Source organism: Lineus longissimus, chromosome 7, assembly GCF_910592395.1.
Source record: "Lineus longissimus chromosome 7, tnLinLong1.2, whole genome shotgun sequence".
In the NCBI taxonomy this organism is placed as follows: domain Eukaryota; kingdom Metazoa; phylum Nemertea; class Pilidiophora; order Heteronemertea; family Lineidae; genus Lineus; species Lineus longissimus.
This window is the reverse complement of record NC_088314.1, coordinates 10,146,213-10,172,292: the sequence shown is the minus strand read 5'-3', so window position 1 is coordinate 10,172,292 and position 26,080 is coordinate 10,146,213. Positions and strand designations below refer to the sequence as shown.

At 41.2% G+C, this 26,080-nt stretch overlaps 1 protein-coding gene across 3 annotated transcripts in view; it reads right to left on the bottom strand.

The window, feature by feature from the left end:
* LOC135491529 (leucine-rich repeat serine/threonine-protein kinase 2-like) overlaps positions 1-26,080 on the bottom strand; it is a 101,308-nt gene that overhangs the window by 32,073 nt on the left and 43,155 nt on the right. For all 3 annotated transcript variants that reach the window (XM_064777487.1, XM_064777489.1, XM_064777488.1), the window contains 19 exons: positions 25,762-25,862; positions 25,104-25,223; positions 23,741-23,843; positions 21,612-21,902; positions 20,930-21,163; positions 20,382-20,540; positions 20,035-20,081; positions 16,114-16,222; positions 15,273-15,377; positions 14,249-14,451; positions 13,651-13,761; positions 12,904-13,043; positions 12,207-12,358; positions 10,919-11,045; positions 9,783-10,179; positions 8,551-8,690; positions 7,512-7,632; positions 1,602-1,731; positions 836-898 (listed from right to left, as the gene is read on the bottom strand). In XM_064777487.1, the coding sequence (XP_064633557.1) occupies positions 836-898; positions 1,602-1,731; positions 7,512-7,632; positions 8,551-8,690; positions 9,783-10,179; positions 10,919-11,045; positions 12,207-12,358; positions 12,904-13,043; positions 13,651-13,761; positions 14,249-14,451; positions 15,273-15,377; positions 16,114-16,222; positions 20,035-20,081; positions 20,382-20,540; positions 20,930-21,163; positions 21,612-21,902; positions 23,741-23,843; positions 25,104-25,223; positions 25,762-25,862 (2,853 nt within the window). The remainder of the gene's footprint in view (positions 1-835; positions 899-1,601; positions 1,732-7,511; positions 7,633-8,550; positions 8,691-9,782; positions 10,180-10,918; positions 11,046-12,206; positions 12,359-12,903; positions 13,044-13,650; positions 13,762-14,248; positions 14,452-15,272; positions 15,378-16,113; positions 16,223-20,034; positions 20,082-20,381; positions 20,541-20,929; positions 21,164-21,611; positions 21,903-23,740; positions 23,844-25,103; positions 25,224-25,761; positions 25,863-26,080) is intronic.

Below are 26,080 nucleotides of genomic sequence, written 5' to 3'. Positions count from 1 at the left end.
TTTGAAAGGGGAAAGGGTTGCAAATTGAGATCTTAAAAAAATCAAAATGACTGAACATAAATCACCCAAGGGATGAGATTTTAGCCAATAAAAAAAAAGGTCTGATACAGCCCCAAACTGAGGCGTTTGGTTGATCAATCTTGTTCAATTTTGGGCTCTGAAAATGCTGTGGTTGCCTTGAACAACAGCAGTCCTCTATTGCCGTCTCATAAGACACCCCCCTTCCCAGCTAAACTTATTTGCTTTTAAAGAGATCCAGTCGTGGCACAAGTCTTTATTCAGACTAGTTGAATGTGGTAAAAATAACTGAATTGGTGATTACTTCTTATGCAGCTCATTGGCTACATAATCAAACACCTGAGGGAAACTCGAAATTGCTAACATTCATCAATGGAAGCTTATTCTTGCCTTAGGGTTCCTTCCCCTAGTTACTCCTAATAAAGCCCAAAACAATCGGACTGCTCAAGCAAGGCATTTAGTCTAATAATTGATGGAAAGTGAAAAGCTAATGGCAATGATATTCTGCCCCCAATTTTTGTGTGGGGCATAGAAAGATAAAATTGTCTCGAAAATTTACCTAGTTTTCCCTGTCAAACTTTCACTGGTCATATAGCCTGCGCAAGTCAAGTTAAAGATAATGAATGTCTCCATCAGGACATTCCTCCCATTAAAGGTGATGTTACAACATCAATCTGATATCCCCTCGCCCCTCATAAACATCTTCATTGGGACCTAACCTCCCAAAGTGGCAATAGTTCACTACTGCCTCTGTTTGTATAGAGATCATGCCCACCTATATCTCACAATTAAAAAAGAAAGGAAGCTATTTCCTTACCAGGCTTGCTGCAAAGATCCCGTATCAGGTCCGTCATTTCACTGATCCTCTCATCGCGCTCATCTGAAAACAATGAAAGGGGACCATCAATTTGTCTCATTGACACACTATCATGCAGAAAGCTTTATTCATAGTAACTCAGATCACTAAAATGTGTTTTTCTCGAGGTCCACTTCCCTGAGAAGAACTGATTTTTCGGATTCTTCTATTTGAGAAATTCAGTTACCCGGTATTTTATTCTGGAATCTACTGTGATGGATCAGAGAATACAAATAGCCACAGAAAGCTATGAGGAACTTATTAAATGTACACTTTGAACAGCAATCTACAATGAATTTAGCCACAAACAGTAGAAATAGCAAATATCAACTTTTCTGAAGGCATGTGCAGCCATGCATTTACCAAAGTGAAAGTGAGCTGGCAGCAAATTGAATTAGGGCTTCATCTTGGTGATATCCAATTGTTATTCTTTCGGCATTGAAAGTTCAAATGATAAAAATAACAGTGCCAAAGAGTGTCTATCATTGACCACGTCCAATAAGAGCACTTCGCAACAGCTGTCACAGTTGTGTGTTGTTATAGGTCTACACAGAGGCACTCTGAGGTATCAAGTGGCGGTCGTGATTTCAGCGCTCATCTGAGCTTGACCCTGTGACAGCCTAACAGGAAAAAGCAACCGCCATGGATTCAGAGTTAGACACGAAGGATACCACCAGACCTCCCCCCTTGTGCCCGGGACAGACCCCAAAGCCAAGCCATCTCTCACCTTCCGGCAACAGGTCCTTATGAGTGCCCACGATGATGACAGGGCAGCCAGGAGCTCTCGCCTTGATATTCAGCAGCCATGGTTTCAGGGTGTCAAGCTCGCTGGGGCCGTTGGTGATGTTGCAAACAACCTGCAAATAGTCAAGACCATTTAACATGTTTAAGCAAAGTTCACCTCTGTTCATTACATCATAAGCAACATTTCGAACATTGTAGAACATAGAACAATCAAAATTTATTATCAGACAAATCTCATTGCCATAGGCTGAATATCTTAACCCTTATATTTTGGCACGTTTTTTTAATCCACCCGATATTCAAATTTAAGTTACTTTCCAGATTTTTAAATTTTGACATTTTTAGGATTGACTGAGGATGCCCCCCCCCCCCCCCCCCCGTCCCTATACCGAACACCCAAAACACTGACACTGTATACAGACAGGCCTTGCCATCGTGGCCCTGGTGAATTATCTTCACAGGTCTAATTGGATGACACTTTCACAAGGATCTCATAGACAAGATAGGCACTGGATAGATGAAATGTTCAATGTTTTAATCAGAAGAACAGCACTTCCCCCTCGGCCCCTTTCAAACATTTATTAGGATTTGAACAGGTCATAATAATTTTTGACCACTCAGTAAAAATTATGCTTTCTCTCCAACAAAATGTGATCAAGTTGGGTGCTGACAAGAAATATTTATAACATAAGGTAAGATTACCCACCCGAAGTTTATTAGGTAAAGTTTGCTGTTGCTCACAAAAAGAAACTCACTCAACATGGTATGACTCCTGCCAAATTGAAGCACGACTCCGGCAATAGTGTGTTTGAGGTGTTTCATTTGTGTGCCTCAGTGAACAATGGTTACAGACCATATCATAACTGACATCCATCCTGCCTCGTGTCAGTGACGCGTGACGTATGCTAGAGTTGCACGCCTATGACGCACCAGTGACACGCTTATCTCTCTATGTTCTGCATATTACGCTCAACTTAGGCACGACTTTCGTCAATGACACACCACTGGCACTCCAATGACACGATTTACGATATGTCACTTGTGATATGGACTGTAACTTTACCAAAGTGATCCTCGGCTCATTGGGTTTGCTTTGAAAGTGATGAAGAAACTTGAAAACAGCAAGCAAAGAAAACACAGAATTTCATATCAAAACATCATGCAGCAAGCAACTGATGAGGTACAGTACATGCTAAAAGAAAAAAGATTGGCAAACATGTAGCGTAGCATTGACAAGCACAGAAAAGGGACTTATAGCTTGGTAAACTTATTATAAATGATTCAATCACTGATGGTAGCTGATTGATGATTTATGATGAGTTACAGGTCATCACGGGCAAGGAGATATTTAATCGTAGCGAGTCAGTGACCCCACACATGAAATAAGTTGGAATAGCCTTTCTAAAGTCTATTTTTCCAACTATTCAATGCCTGATTGCGCATCAGTACAGTTCATATGAAGCACAATGTTTTAAATTCATCGATGGCTATTTGACTTCTTTATAGTGAGGTTCAAACAATTTGGACAAAATGATTTAGATTTCTATTCACAGCGTGAACAAACATGGCATTTTCATTTTTCTAACATCTTCGATAATTTCGAAAAAGGTATGCAATTTTTCAATGTGTCTAAAAGGATGGGCTTAATTCATAATTACCAGGTGGGATTACTATTATTTTCTTACATCAACACTGACTGTAAACATGATCTAACATATTCGAACATAGGCCTATAGCCGCACGTACACCACCTGAAAATGGACCACCAATCTTGGTTCGCGAACCAATGCCGCACCATCGAAAATCCACCAAGCGCGTTCACCAGCGCTGCAGCTAGTTATAAAATCCGGCAACAGATGGCGCGCAAACAATAACCAGAAAGCGCCATTTTGAAAGCGCCGCCTGGAGCCGAACCATCTAACTAGCTAATTGCCGCTCCATTAGCGCGTATACCACGACAAAGCCAAGCTTTTAACAAGCCGAGCAAATTTGGACCGGCAATTTGTATCGGCAATGGATTGCCGAACCAATTTGTCGCGGCAATGTTGTGGTGTACGTGCAATTGGTCCACCAATATTTCGTGGTGTACGCGCAGCTTATACTGCCGAGTGGGACAGGCTTACCATTGTTTACGGTGTTTGGCTCATAGCCTAAAACCATCAACAATTACGAGCAAGCAGTTTTAGTGGCATCGATCAGAAATAAATGTTGCAGGTCATTTTGTTTCAAGCAGTGTTCAGCCCGCGCAGATGAAATTGCGACACATGCGTGATAATCTTAAAAGGGTACGTCGTTCGTAATTACTTGTGGTCCAGTTAAATAGAAATCCACTAATACACAATGCCGTAGTGCAGTTATTGTGAATACAAATTTGTTTAAACTTGGTATTCATAGTAATTGTATATCAGTCTACACAACGGCAATGTTGAAATTTATATCTAGTATGTATTTTCGCAATTGGACATTTTCAATTCAATTACAAATTCAACATTTTTAACGAACGGCGTAGGTCTTTAAGGTGTTTAAGAATAGAAATTGATTCCTCAGTGTTGTTACAGGATGTGTCAAAAAACATTACTCGGGAGAGGCTATCATTTTGTCACAAACCTCGACTGCTTCAGTTTTGGTCGACATTTAAGCACCACTCCGGCAACGTTTGGTGAGAAAACCAATATCTCGATTATAGCATAATCTCAATAGCAAAGAGCATAATGAAGCGTATTTAACGATAATTAGGTGCTAGAACTCACAACTCACATCATCTAAATATGGAATATGCGTTTGGTAAGCTCAAGCAGTTATGAAACTTGTCATGCAGGTCAGCTGACCAATACAAGGACAGACAATTGACAACATACATGTTTTGCAAGCTCAACAAAAAATAAATAAACAGCAAGAAATATTTCATGCCAAGAGTGCATAAAAAGCAACACAGTTTACCTGACACAACAAAATTCTGAAAATGCAATTACAGAGAATGGACTAAATTCACAAACAGAAATGTTTATATCGAACGGTACTGGATGCAACATCAATACTCAATCGTAAAAACCATGCAACAAAAATATTTATAAAGGACACTATACTGAACAGTCATCTACAGTGTGTTTCAAAATGTATTGGACAGCACGCTTATTTTCACCTCCTAATTTGAGACTATAAAGAATATCACCTTCCACTCCAGTAAATTTCTAACGAAATATAATGTCTTTTCTTTGAACATGTTGAGATCTGAATGCATAACTTTTAGATTGTTTTGGAGGAACAGTCACTTATGTTTGTCATCTTTCTCTTTCAGACTATTTATCTATTAACTTATTTGTGCACATGAGGTACATTTACAATAAGGTGTGTCTGTGTCTGTCAGCCAGTTATGTCATGTCACTTTCTGGCACACTGGTTGATGGCTTAAAATCACAAAATTTTGATTAACCTCCAACCACTTACCGCAACTTCTGACTGGAAACCCAGCATAAGCGGCGATTAAACAATTACTGATCACTAACTGATGGCATAAATTAAAGTTTGCAGTATTTTGACGATCTCCAAGCAAGGCCAATTCTCATGATATTGTTGACATCATTTGCCCAAACAGGAACAAATCCTCTTGTCTGATATCAAGCTATAGATTACAATTTTGCATGCCATTCACATGTGGATCTTCAATCTGACGTGGTTGTGTATTCGATATGATATTATAAGTTTGACGTTGTTCAAATTGCCTTATTAGATACAAGATACAATATCCCTCAGTCACCCATATGATATTCATATTAATGCTTATTCTTAACCATCACGGTGGGTAAAGGAATCAGTTTGCCTAAGAAAAGTACGTATTCATAATTACCTGGAGAGGAAATGATGACACAAAAGAAACAAATAAAAGATTCGTTCATTTTGAGGGGCATAAGGCCCGCATATATTATTTTTATTCGATTGTACCCCTCCAACACTGTAATGGGACAGCCTTGTTTCTATTATGCAAAGGCAAACTAATACCTTTACCCGCAACGGCTACAGAGTGAACTTTGAGGAAAGATATGATGCATCGATACACACCATTAAACATTTTTCAATGATAACGACTACAAGCTTACAAGACTGAACAAAAATCACGCTTTATATGGAATCAAATCAACTGAACTATCACAGTCCACAAGGATGAAGCCCTGGCAGACTTGAGCCAGTAAAACCCCTCAAAAAGCCATCATGACAAAAATGACTCATTTGCGATAGACAATAGCAGAAACCTGCGACAATTGGTGATTGCATCAACTTTGGTGACAATTGGCGATTGCATCAACTTTGGTGACAATTGGTGATTGCATCAAATTTTGTGACAATTGGTGATTGCATCAAATTTTGTGACAATTGCATCAACTTTGGTGACAATTGGTGATTATCAACTTTGGTGACAATTGGTGATTGCATCAACTTGCAATCAATACTGAACCAAAACGATTACTGCTTTTACCTGCAGATGAGAAATCTTTTTGTCCCGTTGCAATGATTTTTATTGCAGGATGCAGCAACAAAAATCATTTGGTGATTATCAACTTTGGTGACAATTGGTGATTGCATCAACTTGCAATCAATACTGAACCAAAACGATTACTGCTTTTACCTGCAGATGAGAAATCTTTTTGTCCCATTGCAATGATTTTTATTGCAGGATGCAGCAACAAAAATCATTTGTTTGTAAGACTTTACGGCCAAACAATAGGGACCAGGTCTACACTCCTATGTTAGGTGGTCCCCAAAATACTTCAGTTTTTATAGGGGATACCCAAGGGCCTGTCAATGTAACTTACATTTCAAGGCACCCTTAGGAATGAATTTCTCAGACAGGGCAAATTATTTCTACCCCAAACCATGGTCAACAACTCCCACAAGCCTGCCTGACCAACACACAATAAGAAAAATGGAAATGCGTCACTTAGGGAATTCTTCATGTACATGACACATGTAAATTCCAAGATAGGTTACCATAAAACGCAATTCTAAAAGCTCACAGTCCCAAACCCTCAGCTGTCGCCTGGGGTTTTGATCTGAATTTTCAGTCTACCCGAGTGGTTTCGATTTAACCAAGGACCACCAGCCTAGTATCAGTTCCTCAATTGTGACCCATCACAGCAAAACCAGGCGCATGTCGCTCTGAGCTTGGCAGTTTGTTCATTTCTCTGTTGTCTGCCTTTTGTGAAATATGAGCACATCAATTTCTACCATTATCTCCTGGTGTCATTTAGGCTCATCTTCTGTGCGACATGCGCCTGGTTTTGCTGTGACGGGTCACAATTAAGTAATGGACAAGATAGGAGTTCTTCGGTGGTTCTGAATAATCGAAAGGAATTTTCTCGCTCCCATAACAAGGCAGATTCGCCAGCCTACACTCACTAAGGCCATGGGAATTATTAATCCTGTTTACCGTCCACCTCCTGCATGGGTTCTGAGCGAACATGAAATATTTTCATTATTTAAAAAAAAATCTATTTATTTTATTGTTGCCATCATTTTTTTATTTAAATAATCTTTCCAGTGGTTCATCTTTACGTTAAATGATTGAAAACACAATAAAAACTTGGCAGGGTAGGCTCTTCATCATAATAATGACATTTTTTCAATGCCTCATGTTGATGACCGACCTGATTTCCATTTACTGGAACTTGCTGAATCGCGTGTTTTGACCAGTAAATCAGACTGTAAACCGATAATGAATAATGAAAAATGAAAAAAAGCCTCATCATCTTTTTAAATCTCTCGGACGGTAAACAGGATTAATCATTCCCATGGCCTAACAGATGGAGTAACACAACATGACATCGAGTACTGAAGAACTTCCAAGTGACACACTTGCACTCTTCTCCTTGACCACGTACACACAGCTATTACTCACCAAGAAGAGCGATCTGTTGGAGAGGAAGCACTGGTGTGTGCTATAGAACTCTTCCTGCCCGGCAAAGTCCCACGTACTCAATTTATACTGCACAGTTCGCCCCTTCCTCTCTGTTTTCATCCTGAAAATTATAATTTCATGACATAAATTTTGTGGTTCTTCCTCTTCATGTGCCATATGAACTAAGCCATCATGCACTTGGCGGTATCTTCCTAGAATGCCACGAGGAAGAGTTCAGCATCAGATGCGAGTCGCTGCAGCATCGTTTGTTGATCTGGTAAATCATACTGCTTTATATACTGAATTCTGCTTGGTCCTGATTAAGCCAGTACACCTAAAGTGGTCTCAATCAACATGATCAATAGTTTTACCACTCCAAGATGCCGCCCATCTGAGGATGTTTGAGCAGCAAGAGTGATCAGTCATTCTAGTTTTTCATATTAACGAAATGCTGAATTTTAAATTCAAAACTTTTCCACCTGTCTTTGTAAAACAATGTACATGTAGCTACAATAACCTGAATGAGTCTAGTCTAATTTTCAGTATGAAATTGGGTCCCTGAGCACTTGTTTTATACAGTTGTACATTTGTGTTCTCAGGAGTGTGCAAGTGAGATTCCAGTGCATTGCATGTGTTCCACTGGATAATAAATGATATCCATGGCCAAATTGTGGTGACTAGTCATTCCAGTGCAATGAAAATTGGCTCGTAAAGCATTTCTATGTCAGTTTATACACAACCGCATTTATATACAGTAGTATATACATAAAGTGGAACCTTCCTTAGCGGACACCTCTCTATTAAGGACAACCTCTCTATTAAGGACACTAGTTTTGATCCCAAATTGGTTGTTTCCATTCAATTTGACCTCTCTAATCAGGACACCTCTCTATTAAGGACAGCACTTGTCAGTCCCAAGGTTGTCCTTAATAGAGAGGTTCTACTGTAATTGGAAAATCTCCGATTAAATTTCAAATTCCTAGATGAAGGATTACAGGTCAGTTCGCCATCTGAAATGTACAATGGGAACACAACTTACACCCAGTCTTTGACGAGTATTCCAACCGTGGCAATACTTCTCTCCGGCTGCTTGTTCTTCATGAGTGATCGCAATAGCGTGGTTTTCCCTCGTCCTCCAAACCCTACGATCATCACTTTGATGCGGAAGTACTCCTCTGCCTACAGGATGACAAAATCATAAAAATCGTACTTTTATAAATGTGAAGTGAACCTTTGTTTATCATAGTGTCTCGCCTATAAAACGGCCAGCCAGCTTTAGCTCATGAGACACTCTTCACTTCCAAACTCCCATCTCTAATGCCAGGCGGTTGGCAAGAGGGCAGTTTGTACCCCATATTTAACTAGTTGGCGGCTAACCGACCGGCCACATCGGAAGGTTACCAGCAGGGCTCGAACCTTCGACCTTCCATTCACAAGCAGGGCCTTAACCACTAGGCCATCTGGATCAGTATATATAGCACTTTAATTACGGAGCAAGTGGGTTGTCGAGAGGTCTGTGTCTACTGTAAAGTCTGAAGCCTTGCCCGAAGACTTTGACGCAAAAGGTGGGTCTTCAGGAGCTAATTGTTGGTTTCAAGGGATTTATATGAGCTAAGTAAATCTCTGATGGTAGCTGGTTCCACAAACTTGTGCCAACTAGAAATGAAAGACAGTCAACAAGGCAAGTTGTTGGGAGCAAGTGCAAGTGATGGGTGAGACATCCGTTTGTGACACTTAATGAAATGGCCACGGCCATTGTGCTCAGCTCTCTCACAGACAGGTTATTGAATCAATGTGATATGTCATGTATCATCATGACATGTACCAATGGTAATAATTTGGTGATGATCGAGCCCTTAGTTAGGGAAATATAACACTTTTTGTGTTTGCTGTTTAAGCCATCAAGTGGCAAAATTAGGGATCTAACCGGGTTGAACATTGGTCTCCCTGGTGTCATTATACATAGGGGAACATATGTACCAAGCTTCAATCGCTCCAGTAGCAATACCCAGACAGCCTGAAGTAGGTCAATATGTCACAAGCAGTCACAATAACGCTATCGTCACATGGGCTGACTTAAGAACAATGGGGTGAGTCTTAACAGCCCTGGATAGAATTGTTATGATGAGAAAAATCTGTGGCCTCCTGTTCAAAGTCCCCCACCCCACCATGTGACGGTAACAAAAACATCTGTACCACTTTGATCCCACAGAGAGTAGTGAAAAACCTGAGGAAACTTTAAGTTTTCCACTGAATTTCATCGATACATACCTTCTTTAGCCTCTCATGGAGATAACCAATCAGATGCTTCACTTCGCCCCTTTGAACTCCCTCATCAAGGTCAAGATTTAATCCCTTCAAGGGCATTTCCCAAACCTTGGACAACTTCCCTAACTCATCCGGTAGCGTGGATATCTGGTCATTGTAACTAAAATCCAGTGAGGTCAGATTCAGTAGGCCCTCTATTGATTTGGGGATCTCTTTCAGTTTATTTTTACTGATATTGAGTCGTTCTAACGGGAGCCACTTCTTGTTGTCCTTGGGTCCAAGGTCGAGCACACTGATGTTGTTATTATTGATGACTAGTTCTCGTAAGACATTAGTACTCCAATTGGTCGGCTCTGGCAGACCATTCAGATCATTATTGCTTAGATCTAACACCTTGAGGCTGGAAAAATAAGAAGTCAAAAATAAAATCCTGCAGGTTAATCATGAACTCATTATCATTGCTCAATAGTGAAAGGTTTAACTGAGAAGGTGAATATTCTTCATTTGGCCTACAAGGTTATTTAGCAAAAACGCACCAGAGCTTTTAAGAAACACCCATTCCTAGTGAGTTTTTGCTAAATAACATTGTTGGCAGAATGAAGAATATTCACCTTCTCAGGATTCCTAACAGACGAACCTACAGCAGATTAAAGGTTTAATTGGTTTTTTTAATGAAAATGTGAGTCTGAAAGCATATTTATCAGAAAGCTTTCATTCCCTCCTGGGAATTTCATCAGTCCGATAATGACAGGACTGATGAAAATTTCCATCACAACTGTTGTTTAGTTTGTAGGCGTATATGTTTCACATGTGATCGGATATGGTTGTTTCAAATGGTTGGTGGCTTTCTGCGTCCCAGTCGAGGTCCAATTTATAGGCCCTGATCTAGACTGATTCCTTTACCCCTCACTAAAAGCATCTGTAGCAACCCAGTTGAGAATCTGGACATTGTCAATGTTGACTTTACAGGCTGGGTAGACCCTGCGCAAGTACAAGGGTTTAGCGACCTCGGACATTTTGTCAAAAGAAACCGAGTTGGGTCGTTCGTAGCCCTATGTCAATGTGGTTGATCTCCTTCTTGAGAACTGCTGGATTTCGAAAACTCTCAAAGTGAAACCCATGACTGAAATGTTACTTACGATGGAAGAGCAAGGATGAATTTTGGAATGTAGAATGGTTCTTTGGTACGAAGGTTGTTGGCGGACAGCTTCAATGTATGAAGCCGTTGCAGGTGTTCAGCAGCCAGTTTCTCACTTGGTAAACTCGCTGCAGAGAGAGAAGATTGAGCTGGGGTGAAAAAGGTTTGCTGTCAATCCCATTTCCTACCTCTTTCATGTTGTCAAGTACATGTCCAAAGACCAACCACCATCCTTTTCTAAACTTTTTCATTCGTGGTGCTTCTTTTCCTAACGACTTGCTTAATTTGTGGTCTGATTAACTAACTCAACATGAGATGAAAAAGCTAGGTGTTTGTTACTCACTTATTTGTGAGCTGAAGACCTAAAGGCCTACGCCATTTGTATAAACTTTGAAATTTGTAATTGAATTTGAAAATTTCAAATTGGGTATTAACCCTATAACACCTAGAGCCACTGCCAGCGCAAGTGCTTATTCCCCTAGGCCCCGACGTGATTTTACCTGGAAATAAATTTTTTTGCGATGGGTCCAGTTTTTTACAAAATGACATAGGTGAACTTCCAAATAATGTATTATAAGTCCCGTTTATTTAAAAGAAGATGAATTTCCCTATTAGATAGGGTACATCCAAATCGGAATCAAACAAACGATCCATTTCAGCAATTCAAATGTCCAACCTGAATTTACTGGCTTGAAGAGAAACAAAAACTTAATCGTCAAATATCTCAAAAACTTCTACAGCAACCACCATTGTTCATCCGGGCATTTGAAAGCTTAAGTTTCATAGATTTATAATAGGCGGCGCTCTGAAGGAGATCGGTAGCTAAGCGCGCCAAATTTGAATATGGGTGTGCGGGCGTTATAGGGCGCCTCCAGGGGGATCGGCGGCGGGCGCCATAGGGCGCCTCCAGGTGTTATAGGGTTAATACGTACTGAATATATTCAACTAAATGTCAACAATCAGTGTAGGCAGATACAGTCCAAATCACAATTGACATCCTGTAAATCAGGTCATTGGCGTGCTACCCAGAGCGTAACTCTAGTGACGCAAAAACATAGAGAGATAAATAAGTATGTCACTGGGGCGTCATTGGCGCGTTACTTGCGTGTACGTTGCGCGTCACTGACGCGGAGCAGGAAGGATGTCATTTGTGACTTGGACTGTATACACATGCTATAAATACCAGCAGCATTGTGTAAAACTGCATTTCTATTTTCCTGGACCACCAGTAATTACGAACAGCGTACCCCTTTCAATGTCTCCAGTTATTAAAATGGTTAATCTCTTACCTATTTCATTATTAGTGAGTAGCAGTGTCTCTAGTTGTGAGCATTCTTTAAGAAAACACTCCGGTATGCTCTTGATGTAGTTATGAGACAGGCTGAGTGTCTCAAGTTGTTTTAACTTCAGCACCTCCGATGGCAGTGACTCGATCTTATTCCTGTAAATCCAATGATAAAAGTTGAGAATGCAAAGATAAAGGTTTCGTATCAGCTCTGTGATAGACTTAATGGTATTTGTAAGTGGAGTTAAGGCCAGTACTTAAAAAGTTAACATACGCGATTGCATCGTGAGGACCGAGGCAACTATGTAGTGTAATTTAGGAAACACAAGAAGCAGCTGATAAACAATGATAAATGTGATTTACGAAAGAATAATGTTGTCATTCTGGTGTCACTGCACGAACAGGTTTCAGAATATCTGATATTGCCCATTGTGATAATAACTGAAAATTATTATTGTAATGGTTAACCCATATCTATCTAAGACTGTTTTTTACCTTACCTATTACCGGTACATGAGGTAGATTCAACCGAGTTAAAATAATGCATAATCCACAATTAAATAATTTTTATATCATTAACTTGGTGCTTATTCAATTCAATCTAAAACAGATCTTCAACTTAACTCAAATGAGAAATTTTCTAAATAAACATATGATTTGAGGACAAAATTTTACAGCTGAGGTATTAGTTTTATACAAACCCTCCAAGTTCGAGCCTGGTTATGTTTGGCATGTGTTCACTGATCCACATAGGATATGTGTGTAGTCTGTTGTGGGACAACTTGATCTCTCTCATACTCTGTGATACGGTCATGATGGTGCCAGGGCTCAAATCAACAATCTGAAATGTCAAATAGAACTGACTAGAATTACGAGGAATGAAATGGTCTGAGCCGCTGTGCTCACCAGTAGTCACGACTATGCTCATATCGTGACCGCAAAGTGCAGGTCATATCAACAGAGATTTTGCTCACCAAATGTACAACAAATGATTTTAAAGGAACCACACTCTATCGTCCCCAACAAATCAAGGCTTGCAAATTGATACCGAACTGGAGGTATTGGTTAAAATATAGACCAAAACCGAGGCAAAGCTGAGGTTTTGGCCAACATTTTAGCTCCACCCGAACAATTTTAATAAAATGAATCAATACCGACAATGAGATATTAATTTCTATTCTAAAACGTTTTAAATTAAATAACGAATAATGTGGTTTTGAATGCTTTTTGACTGTTTATATATTTTGCACCAACCCAAATAGTTATGGTTGCCTAACCATATGATTCAAATGAGTTTGTTGGCGCAAAGTGCATTCTTTACACTGTAAAGTGTGGTTCATTCTAAATCCAATTATTTTGAATATTTGCCCACATCAGTTCTACTCGCTGGGTAGCGTCCAACAAATCGTGGTATGTTGAGATATACCTGCAGGTTAGTCTTCACTCACCTCATTACCAGAAATATCAATACTGTGAATCTTCCGACAAGCCAAGGTTTGTATGGGGAATGTCTGAAGGTTGTTCATTTTCAAGTCGAGATCTTGAAGTAGTGGAAGACACTGAAATATAAACAAGGGTAAGAGTCAGTGAGAGAGTCGAGTCAGAGTTGTTCAATTGTTGTGGTGGTGTAAGGGTGAGTTAACGTGAAAGTGGAAATGCAAAATGGAAATTGAAATGTACACGAAACAACTGTGGCAGTTTTTGGCTACGAATTGGCGGCTTTTGACCACCAGCGCCACCTAGAGGCACTATCCGGAACAATGAGGGCGAATGCTGACGAAAAGGACAGGAAAAAACCCAGGATCCGGACAGGAAAGACTAAGTTAGCCGTCTCAAGGCTGATATCGTCCCGAATACATCGTAATAAGCCTGGAACCATGGGAAATCGGGCACATAAAGAGGTAATCTCTTTCACAGCCGCTGGGGCAATTAGGCTCATTGTTTTTGGAACAAGTCCTCAGAGCTGCTCATTTACAATTTTAACAGACCTTAGTCACATCATGAAAAAATAAAATCTTGTTCATATCAAACCAACCATCCACATACCTTGAATAGCTGTTCCGGAAACTCCTGAATTTTATTGTGGCTGAAGTCTAATTTCTCGATGTATTTAAACATCACGTAGAACTCATTCCCACAATCCTTCACCAGGATAGACAGATCAGTGATATTATTGGACGACAGATCCAACACTTTCACCTCTGTTGTCTTCTCAGGTATATAGTCGATTGTGTCAGTCCTGGATCGCTCTAGAAATAGATACTCATTGTAATCAACAGTTTAAAATGAACCTCAAAAGTCCCCAGCACTAATTAGAATTAGAAAACCTACAACTTTGGTCACCGCTGTTTCGTCTTTGTGTCCTTGAGCAAGGCACTTTACCCTACTTGCTTCTCTCCACCCAGGAGTAAATGGGTACCTAGCTGGCAGAGTTGGCACTCTATGAATGTTGGTCCTGAGCGCTGTATAGCTGCAGCTCGAACCTGTGATACTCCCAGAGAGTAGAGCTTGAATCACGAATGAACAGGCCAATAGCTAGGGGTAATAACATGACGTGCTTTGAGCGACTAAAACCAGTTGGATCTAGCGCTAAATAAGTCTCATAATTATTTATTATTAAGTTTAACGCCATTCCAGAAAAAACATGTGATGATTGTATTACAGACGGTATCCCGGATCTGAATACAAGACTGTTTCAGTACAAAACTTGCTAGATCCCGTCAAAAATCATGTAAAAATACAAAATTTTTAATGCAAAAACATCAAAGTCATAGCAGAAAAGTTGCATTCAATAAAAGACCTGAAGTGTATTCAGTGGCTTTCGCATCCAAACTGTTCAACTTTAGATAACTTGCATAACGTAATGGCGGATGGTTGTACAGGCATGCCAATCAATGGCGGAATCTACGTTTCCAAACATTTTCAAATGATTTTCCAATATTTTTCAAGCACTTAACGAATTACTAATTCCATCAGTCAAATCAAGGGGACTCATGATAGGTAGAACACGGAGCAATATTTCAAATGTGTTTATCTCATTTTGGAAGAAACGTTCAAAAATGTTACTGACGCAGCCTCATCCTCCTGTCCCGAAGTCCATCAGACATTGACTGATGAATTTCATCCTCATCCCGTGATGTGTCCAGGTCCGTCTCCGCAGCTGCTGTGTCCTCATCTGAAATGGTCGAATAGAAATCAGGCTTATAGTGGCTAGAACACGAGGCTCATAATCAGGAGGTCACATGTGATTAGCACCGTTTCATCTTAACTTCCTTGACAAGACACATCAACCGGAAAAATTAATTTGTCCTCAGAATTACAGTGAAACCTCCCTTAGCGGACACCTCCCTATTAAGGACAACCTCTCCATAGAGGACACTAGTTTTGGTCGCAAATGGGTTGTTTCCATTCAAGTTTACCTCTCTAATCAGGACACCTCTCTAATAAGGACTACCTCTCTATAAAGGACACTAGTTTTGGTCGCAAATGGGTTGTTTCCATTCAATTTTACCTCTCTAATCAGGACACCTCTCTCTTATAAGGACAGCAGTTATCAGTCCAATGGGTGTCCTTATTAGAGAGGTTCCACTGTAGTTCTTTAACCAATGTTCCTTGGACTGTGTGCCTATGTCTGGACAGCAAAATAACCATCAAAGTCGATGTACTACTTCGGTTGAGCACAATTTGTTTTTTTCCTGGTGACTCTGTCCTTTGCAAGGGAGAGCATTAAAAATCAGCTGACTAAGTCACTTGGCCTGGTAGGGACATCAGTTATACATATAACCATTCAAGTGGAGGAGGAGGAAATACTCAAGGTGACTGTTTACATCAATAATCATCCTCTACTTTAAATATAATATAAGCTAATGCCTCAACAGTCAATTATTTTAAAGAGTTCATATTCCACTCACCCCCTTCTTTTTGTTCAACTTTGGCCGGTGCATTCTTACTACTTTCTGAATCAGACGCACTCTCCGTCTCAACAACTTCAACTGCAACAACTGGCACAGAACTACGTTTCTGTAATATAAACAAGCTAAATTACAGTCCAAGTCACAATTGACATCCATCCTGCTTCGCGTCGTGCACCGAGTTGTGCGTCAATGACGCACCAGTGACACGCCTATCTCTCCATGTTTCGTGTAAATTACGCACTGGGTAGCGTGTCGATGACGCGAATTTAGGGATGACAATTCTGGTTTAGACTGTATTAAAGCGAACTGGAACCGCCAAGCCAGTTTGTATGACCTCGTTTTCATTTCCCACGTATCGGGTGATCAGAACGAGGCATGAATGAAACATGGCGCCTAGCTGTCAATCATTGAGTGACGTCACTACTATGGAAGTTACTACGAAAACTTATGAATGAAAGATCGTAGACTCACGTGATTCTCACATGATTCTCAATAATAACAAATTGAACTGCGCATGCTCGGGCACTGGGGGGGGAGCTACAAATCTGAACTCAAATAGGAAGTTGGAAGTTTGACTTTCTCGGGCGGTGAAAGTCGAAAAGTTGAATAAATCGCTCGGCGGTTCCAGTTCCCTTTAAAGAATGAGCACTGATTAGCACACCGATATTATGATAACTAGAAATATATAACGCAATTGGGGCAAATTGCGAATGTATGCCCCCGCTCTGGTGTGTTCGGTGTGTTAATATGTTCATTGCACACGTTATTTAGCCTATAAATATGAAATTGTGGCTATAAGCGCACCTCGAATATAAGCGCAGTGCGCTTATAAGCGCATAAATACGATAATATCTTCTCTGTGGCTGTTTATGAAATTTTGTGGAGGCTCTCAAATAACATCCACAATAATATGGCTTTTGACTGGGCTAGTTGGTCTGACAATAGACATGCACGTGAACAGCAAAGGTTGGTTTTCCCATTTACTCACTACAGAGGTGAAGCGTGGTCTATACTATTTTCGCCGTTGTCATCTCCTTGATCTTTTAAGTTTCTGCCATTTCCAAGGCGATTGCCTGCTAGCAATTTACACAGAAGATCAGTGGGCAAGGTGTTGACCCTGTTACTGGAACAGCATCAATTATGTGATCGCCTGGAATCAGTCACAGAATATCTGGTACTCAGGAAGTTAAAGACTAGTCACTGCCGGGTAGCTAGTGCAATCTGCTAGAATCAGTCACAGAATATCCATTGCTTACATGCTAATGAATAACAACTGTCAGGCTATTTATCCCTTCTCCTGGTGTCAGTCACAGAATATCCAATGCTCGGATATCAATGAATAGGAATTGCGTGTAGACATGCGTGGCTATTTATCTCATCTCTTATCTTATCTCATCTCAGCAAAAATCTAAGATGGCGGCTGGAGGCCATTTTGGATTCTGGAATGCGCCCAAAATCGATAGAGAAACTCCCCTACTGAAAACCATTACACCTCAAAAGTTTGAAGTGTGTCAAACCTCTAGTTCTTCAGCTAACAATCGGAATACCAAAATCTAAGTTGGCTGCTGGCAGCCATATTGGATTTTGGAACACGCCCAAAATTGATAGAGAGCATCCCCTGAATGACCATTGCACCACAAAAGTTTGAAGTGTGTCAAACCTCTAGTTCTTCAGTTAACAATCGGAATACCAAAATCTAAGTTGGCTGCTGGCAGCCATATTGAATTTTGGGTCAGGCCCAAAATCGACAGGGAACCTCCCCTACACAACCTCATCACACCACATAAGTTTCAGGTCTGTCACTCACTTGGTTCTTGAGTTACAGGTCGGAATGCGAAAAACCAAGTCGGGCCTGGCAGCCATCTTGGATTTCAGATCGGGCCCAAAATGGATAGGGAAGCTCCCCTACACTAGGTAATAACACCATATAAGTTTCAGGTCCGTCACTCACTCGGTTCTTAATTTACGGGGCGGAATACAAATCACCAAGTCGGGTACCTGGTGGCCATCTTTGATTTCGGGTCTGGCCCAAAATCGATAGGGAACCTCCACTACCATAGACCATTACACCACAAAAGTTTGAAGACGGTTGGACCTCTGGTTCTCCAGTTAACGAGCGGAATGCCAAAATCTAAGATGGTGGCTGGCGGCCATCTTTGATTATGGGTCGGGCCCAAAATCGATAGGGAACCTCCCCTACCATAGACTATTACGCCACAAAAGTTTGAAGACTGTTGGACCTCCGGTTCTCCAGTTAACAAGCGGAATGCGAAAATCTAAGATGGTGGCTGGCGGCCATCTTTGATTTCGGGTCGGGCCCAAAATCGATAGGGAACCTCCCCAACCATAGACCATTACGCCACAAAAGTTTGAAGACTGTTGGACCTCTGGTTCTCTAGTAAACGAGCGGAATGCGAAAATCTAAGATGGTGGCTGGCGGCCATCTTTGATTTCTGGTCAGGCCCAAAATTAATAGGGAACCTCCCCTACCATAGACCATTACGCCACAAAAGTTTGAAGACTGTTGGACCTCCGGTTCTCCAGTTAACGAGCGGAATGCGAAAATCTAAGATGGTGGCTGGCGGCCATCTTTGATTTCGGGTCGGGCCCAAAATCGATAGGGAACCTGCCCTACCATAGGCCATTACGCCACAAAAGTTTGAAGACTGTTGGACCTCCGGTTCTCCAGTTAACGAGCGGAATGCGAAAATCTAAGATGGTGGCTGGCGGCCATCTTTGATTTCGGGTCGGGCCTAAAATCGATAGGGAACCTCCCCTACCATAGACCATCACACCACAAAAGTTTGAAGACTGTTGGACCTCCGGTTCTCCAGTAAACGAGCGGAATGAGAAAATCTAAGATGGCGGCTGGCAGCCATATTGGATTTTGGAACGCGCCAAAAAACAATAGGTACCCTTTGACACACTAGGCCTACACCCCCTAAAAATTTCAAGTCAGCCGAGCAAGGGGTTCTTGAGTTATAGTCTGGAATTCAGTGCGGCGGACGACGCGGCGGCCGGAAACCACCTAAGAACATAATGCCCCCACTTTAGCGGGGGCATAATTAGAATGGCTGCTCCAATCGGCGAATCAGTGCTGTGGGCCTGAGGCTAAAAGTTTGTTGCTTTTTTAGACACTTGTTTAGAGGTGAACCGAGGGTTGTAGAAATGGATAATATATTTTATGAAACTTGTACTGCTTCTATAGTCCAAACTGCTGAAAATTACTTTAAACATTTTTTGGAGGAGGTACAGTCCAAGTCACAATTGACATCCTTCCTGCTTCACATCATTTACGTGCTACGTGCCAGCGAGTTGTGCGCTGAGTTGCACACAATGATGCACCAGTGATGCGCTCAACTGTCTATGTTTTTGGTGTATTACATACGACCTACGCACTGGTTAGGACATCAATGGCAGGCCAATGATGTGAATTAAGAGATTGTCAATTTGGCCTGCATTCAAAAATGACAAAAACAATTATTTACACCCTGCAAGAGTGAACCACATGATGACAGAGGCACCTGATTAAAGAACAGATTCATTTTTGGTCGGGTCTATTTGGCAAGCCGCTCGCCGAACAGGCATCTTTTTTTGTCCTGTTTGGAGAGCCGCTTGCCAAACAGCACTAAAAAGCCACCCTGTTCGGCCAGCCGGGCTTGCCAAACAGGTAAAAAATCTACCCTGTTTGGCGAGCTGGAGACTTTACTTTAATATTAATGAGTTCGGCTCTCCATTCAGGACAAGAAAAAGTCGCTGTTTGGTAAGCCGGGCTTGCCAAGTAGTCACTTCCTTCATTTTTTGCAAATTTTCTGTGCCGATCTGGTTCTTCTTCATACTAATATATGCTTGTAAAACAACATTACATTGACCGGCTGACAACGCAAAGGAATCAACAATTATGACCGAGAAACTTACATCGCGAATCCGGAATACAGGATGTTGTTGTGCCTTCCGACTCCATTCTGAAATAACAAAGTAGAAAAGATCTCAACAAACTACATGCATTTTCAGCAAAATATTATTCTAAAAGAGAGGAACCGGTGTGAATTTGTTGTTTGAGTTTGTAGTTTGTGTGGGATGCTAACAGCTAAATATGAAATATAGGCCTATACTATTTAGGATGAAGCTAATGTGCCACAAGTGCATTTGGCATGTTTAGTATCAAAGGGGAGACCAAGTGCTGGTGATTTAGAATTTTATCAGGGCATGACGTCTGCACATCACTGGTACACACCCACAGCGAAAGGGTGAAAACAACCTACCTGTGGATGGTGGAAGCTTGGAAGACTGAGGTCTGGAGTCTCGAGCAATCTGCCTGGGATCATTTGGGCTAAATGGCACGTTACACCCTGTGATGCTCTCCCGCCTCCACTCTTGCACCTCCTCTGGCCACTGGATGTACACATATGAGCAAGACTCATCTGGAACAAAGCCTCAATTAACCATCGAACATGTTTTTTTATGAAAATTACGGGCAGTCTTCAAATTGGATATTTCTGTGAGTGCAAATTATATTGTACCTGCGCGCCATTTTCTTTTAGTATAATGGACCAGCGATTCAGTGTTTCAAACTTTGAATGGGTAGCGCTCCTGGCCTCGTCACGGGAAACTTGGTACGACCCAACAGGGGGTCATCATAACTAGTACACATGCCTTGCATTACACGCACTACTTGGAACTACCCTATCTGGAAAATGGTTGGTCCCATGTGGAGTCACCCCGTTAATCATATGCGATGTTATAGTGACTGCCAGACCAGCAGCTGGCTACCGCATCAGGTCATGCCGGGCCACTAGGTAAATATACTGACCTTCATCACGTTGCATCTGAAAAAGTGCAGTGTCCGAGAAGCGTTTCTTCATCAATCTACCACCAGGCTCCATCGTCTCCACATTCAGGCCATCAAATTTAGAGGAGACGCCAACATCTTTGGAGAACCTTTTCTTGGTAAATGAAAACAGGGAGCCTCGGCGATGCTTTAAATTGCGATTGGGAAGAGCAGCGCTTGCCGGTGGGGACTCACTGGTGATTGACTCTAGTGGTACTGGAAAACGATATGGTGAAGAGTCGAGAAATACATTTCACCAAAGATCACTGTGCATGTCATGTGCAAAAATCTGAAAATTATCAGTATGACATGATTCTGCACACACTACCTTTTCAAAATTTTGAACTGTGATAATTGAAAATATCTTGTTCATACAGATAATTTTCAACATTTTTGCACTTGAAGATCATTTTGCCTAAGCAACACATTTTCGCAGGTTTATTATACATATCTTGGGGGAAACCTCCCTATTAAGGACAACCTCTCTATTATGGACACTACTTTTGGTCCCAAATTGGTTGTTTCCATTCAATTTGACCTCTCTAATCAGGACACCTCTCTATTGAGGACAGCACTTGTCAGTCCCGAGGGTGACTTAATAGAGAGGTTCTATGGTATATAAAATTGGTATTTATTTAAATCTTTGTAGCTACATTAGTCTTACCAGATGCATTTGGCGGTGGTTGTGGAATAACCAAACCTTTCAGATGGATTTTCGCCCCCTCTTTCACAGGCCGGTAGCGGAGCTTCATCCTCGTCCCCAGTTTCTGCTCCTCTTCAACATTCTCCTGCGACAAGCGTCGCTCACGCTTCTTCTGTGACTTTTTCACTTTGACAACAAGACCATGGGAAATCTCCATTTTCTTGTCAGAAGACCTCCAACCGAGTAATGTTGGATACAGCCATTTTGGGCTGATATTCCCGAGGTCACGGCCACTCCATGATACAATCCCAGCTGAAAAGGAAAATGTTCTGATATCAAAAACGACGATGAGCAGAATTATTTCATTAACCATGTTAACCTTTGAAATTGGCCAGTTAGCTGGGTGCAGGCCAGGTAGCAGGTTGTTTTTGTCCACCATCGCAGGCACAGATATATTCATAATTTTCCCAATTGTTGGCTTTCGGCATCGGCGTGAAGTCGTGACGTCGTTACCTCAAACTTACGTCTTCCATGACGCATTCACGTCATGAGAGATTTTTGGCCCAAAAAATCAAAAACATTGACTTTTAATCAACATTTTCTTGGTATTTCTGGGAATTTGTGTGGTATATGATAAATATGATACTGCCCTCGTGTGTGATCTGAGTTACCAGATTGCACGAGTTGATTTTCTCCGGCCTTAGAAAGCTCGAGACCACATGGGCAGTATTCTCATCATATTCAGTTCTTTTCTACTTTCAACATTATAAATGGCTACTCACATATCATAGAGGGGTTTAACCTTTTTAAAATATCCTTTTCTTATTAGCTTAATGAACATGATAAACAAGTTCAACAAGATCATTAAAACTACTTTAGGAATGCATTTTGTGACATAAGTCAATTTACGTTATGTCATCTGTTAACCTGTATCTAAACCCAAAAATACTTTTCAAGTGTAAATTCTTGAAAACGGAACCAAAGAATCCAAAATGAAAAAATTATACACAACGGTGTTGTAATTTTTTTAAAGATAACTGTAATCAATCAACGACCAACCAAGAGGCACAGCAGAGAGCTCTCAGGTAAGAGCCCCCTATTGTCAGAATTTGGTACCTAGAACAAGACAAGGTGCTGTCAATTCATTCTTGACAGCTTAGATTTACATCAGTGTGATTTGGATGCACAAGTAAGGATTTTTAAGAAGGCTAGAGGAATAAACCTTGGCAAGTGGATTGCATTTTATCTTCGGTGCTGTGATTAAATGTATGCTAATAAACCAGAAGTATTAAGGTAGCAGGAAGGGTTGGGCGTTTGTGGTTTCTGAGTGTGAGGGGGTTGGTGTCTGTTGACTGTGCTTTAAGAGAGACTAGGCATGGCGCCAGTCTCTCTTAAAGCACAGTCAACAGGCATTTGGTCTTGGGTAAGTACAGAATCAAGGCAGCTCAGAGAGTAATGATTGAACAATGCTGGGGACAAGTTCAAGAGTACTGCATCAGTCACGACCAACTTCTCATCAGAAAGCGTCACCACCAGCATATTCAATGTTAAGTTCCAACCAGTACCAGTCCAATGCACGCCTGTCATGGTCAGCAGTGGTCAGCTTAGTGCGATATGGAACATTCTTCCGAAACTCAAGCGAGGGAAGTCTGCTCATTAGCATATCTCGCGCACTGCTCCTTCTTGTAAAACATCGTAGTGAAATCGTAATGGAAAACGTCTGGCTTTGCGCCAGACATTGAGACTAATAAGTGAAGAACTAATAGGAAAAGAACTTCTACTTGCGCGAGACTGCTGTGATAAAATTATCATTGCAGAGACTCCGGTGACGTACACATATATTTTTTACAATCAAAAATGCCCTCAAAAGATGACATGGAATGATTATTTTATTGATATTTCCTACTATATACCTTCCAATTATCACTTTATACAAATAGATCGGCGTTAGGTCGCATGCTTTTCTTTCCTGGTGACACTATAAAGCAAAATAGTTGCAACCCCGTAAATGCGCTATAAGTCCAATAATAAGTGACGGTGACCCGTTATAAATGTTTCGCCAGCTTCACTTTTTTGCCGCTACGCGGCGCTTTGGGCCCTTGCGTCTAGCGGAATCAGTGACCGATTCGGCAGGGCCAGAAGGGACTCACCTTCCTTATCGAAACCCATATGCCGGAGCAGCATCCCAGTGATGTTATCCGTATGATTTCTCAAACTCCATTTCAGCGGCGTTTCCACATCGTTAACAGTACCCTACAACATAAAAATGGCTAAGTCTCAAACTGGTATTAGTGAAGCAAAAAGTGCAAAATCTCGCTGCACGCATAGTTATAAGGTCACGTAAATCTGACCACATCACCCCAGTCCTTAGGTCTCTCCACTGGCTACCTGTTCACCAGAGAATCCAATTCAAGGTTCTTCTACTAGTCTTTAAATCTCTGAAGGGACTTTCACCCACTTACATCTCAGAACTCCTGCCATTGTATGTGCCTGGACGATCGTTGAGGTCTGAAGACAAATGTCTTCTCAGGATCCCCAGGTTTCGCCTTCGGACATATGGTGGCAGGAGCTTCACAGTCCAAGCATGCAGGCTGTGGAATAGCCTCAGTCCTGATCTGCAGAATGCAGTTAGTGAGCAAATCTTCAGACGGGTCTTAAAACGCACCTTTTTCAAACTTGTTTTGGACCGCATTAGAGCAATTCTAAATTGGATTTTGCGGGTATAAATGTAAATTTTATTATTATTTATAAGCAAAAGGTTTTTTCAAGGACAAGAAAATGAATAAAGGAGTCATATTTCGTCACTTTTTAAAAATAAATCAGAGCACTGCAAAACAATAAACTCACTCCGGATTATTCACAGTGGCAGATTCTGGACATTGAGAAAGAGGAAGGTACAGTCCTAATCACAAATGACATCCTTCCTGCTTTGCGTCATTGATGCGTAACGGACGCGCGAGTTGCACGTCAATGACGCACCAGCGACGCGCTTATCTCTCTGTTCCGTGTATATTACGCACGACCTATGTGCGTCAATGACACGTCAATGACACGATTTACGGGATGTGAAGTATGATTTGGACTGTACCTGGCCCTCACATTTAACAACTTATGGTCCTTTCAAGATATTTTCTGGGCAGTCAATTTCCAAGATTCTGGGGAGGGGATGGGACAGGCAGCCCCCTTGGATCCTTGTCAAGCTAAAGCTATGTGCTAAGTGCCAATGTGCTAAGACCATTAAATATTTTGTTCATTCTCACAAGCCCAACACTTTGTAAGCGACGTTAAAGGGACAATATATGCAGCAGCGAGGCAGGCAAGATAAAGTTACACAAAGTCACCAATTGGGGTCTCTCACATCTCACAGCAGGTCGAATATATTTAGTGCTAAGTCTGACATGACCAAGCGCCCTTACTGTGTATACTAGTCACTTGAAGATGGCCAAATTAGCCCCTCTACTCCTGCCTATAGTCCCCCTTTAAGGTTCAAGTATCCCAGATGATATTTCTTACCTGTTCAAGCAAGTATTGCACTAATTCCTCATTTTCTTGTTGGCAAGCATAGCCAAGCGGAGTATTATAACCACTTCCTACATTGATATCAGCACCAAGTTCAACCAGGCAAGCAACAACCTATAATATGGATAAATGACAATCAAATTATGAGCCACAAAGATTAAATTCGAAAAATTACAATCACCAGCAGATTTGATTGAGAGTTTTTCTCACATACACGTAAATAGCTTTTTTGTGACCCGTCACAGTAAAAGCAGGCGCATGTCGCTCTGAGCTTGGCAGGTTGCGACGGCTTTTGTAAAATATGAGCACATCAATTACTTCCATTCTCTCCTGGTGTCATTCAGCCTTCAGGCTCAATATTCTGTGCGACATGCACCTTGTTTTTGCTGCGACGGGTCACATTTTAGTAATCAGTTAGAATATAACTATATGTTATATGTTATAAGGCAGAAGCCAGGTAAAAGTTACACGAAATTGTCTCTCCTTTAACAATTTATTGAAACTTTTCACGCTTGCCCCAGAAATATATTTTAATCACTAAAAAGAAATGACCCAGTCCTCTGACAGCATAAATTAGCCTTAAAGGATCACGAATTTGACTCAGTAGTCAGTAGTCCCCCTTTCTAATCTATGCTCGATGTATAAACCCTACCTTGAGCAATCCTTTCTGGCATGCGGATAAGAGCAGACGATCAGTCTGATGTCTCACCCAGCCAAGCACATGTAAACATTCCGTGGCAAGATCATAAAGGCCTGCAATGTACAAGAAAATTCATCACAATTGATAGATATGTACGGCAAAAGCACAGTGCAAATGAACGATTCAATCACTGTGACCTGCAATTTATTGCTGGTATGTGTGACAAAAAGATCTCTTGTGTGCAGCTCAAACCGTTAATCGCTGGATTTAATATTGATTGCAGTTTCCTGCGATCAATGATTCTTGTCACAGGCACCTGTGATGACCATCG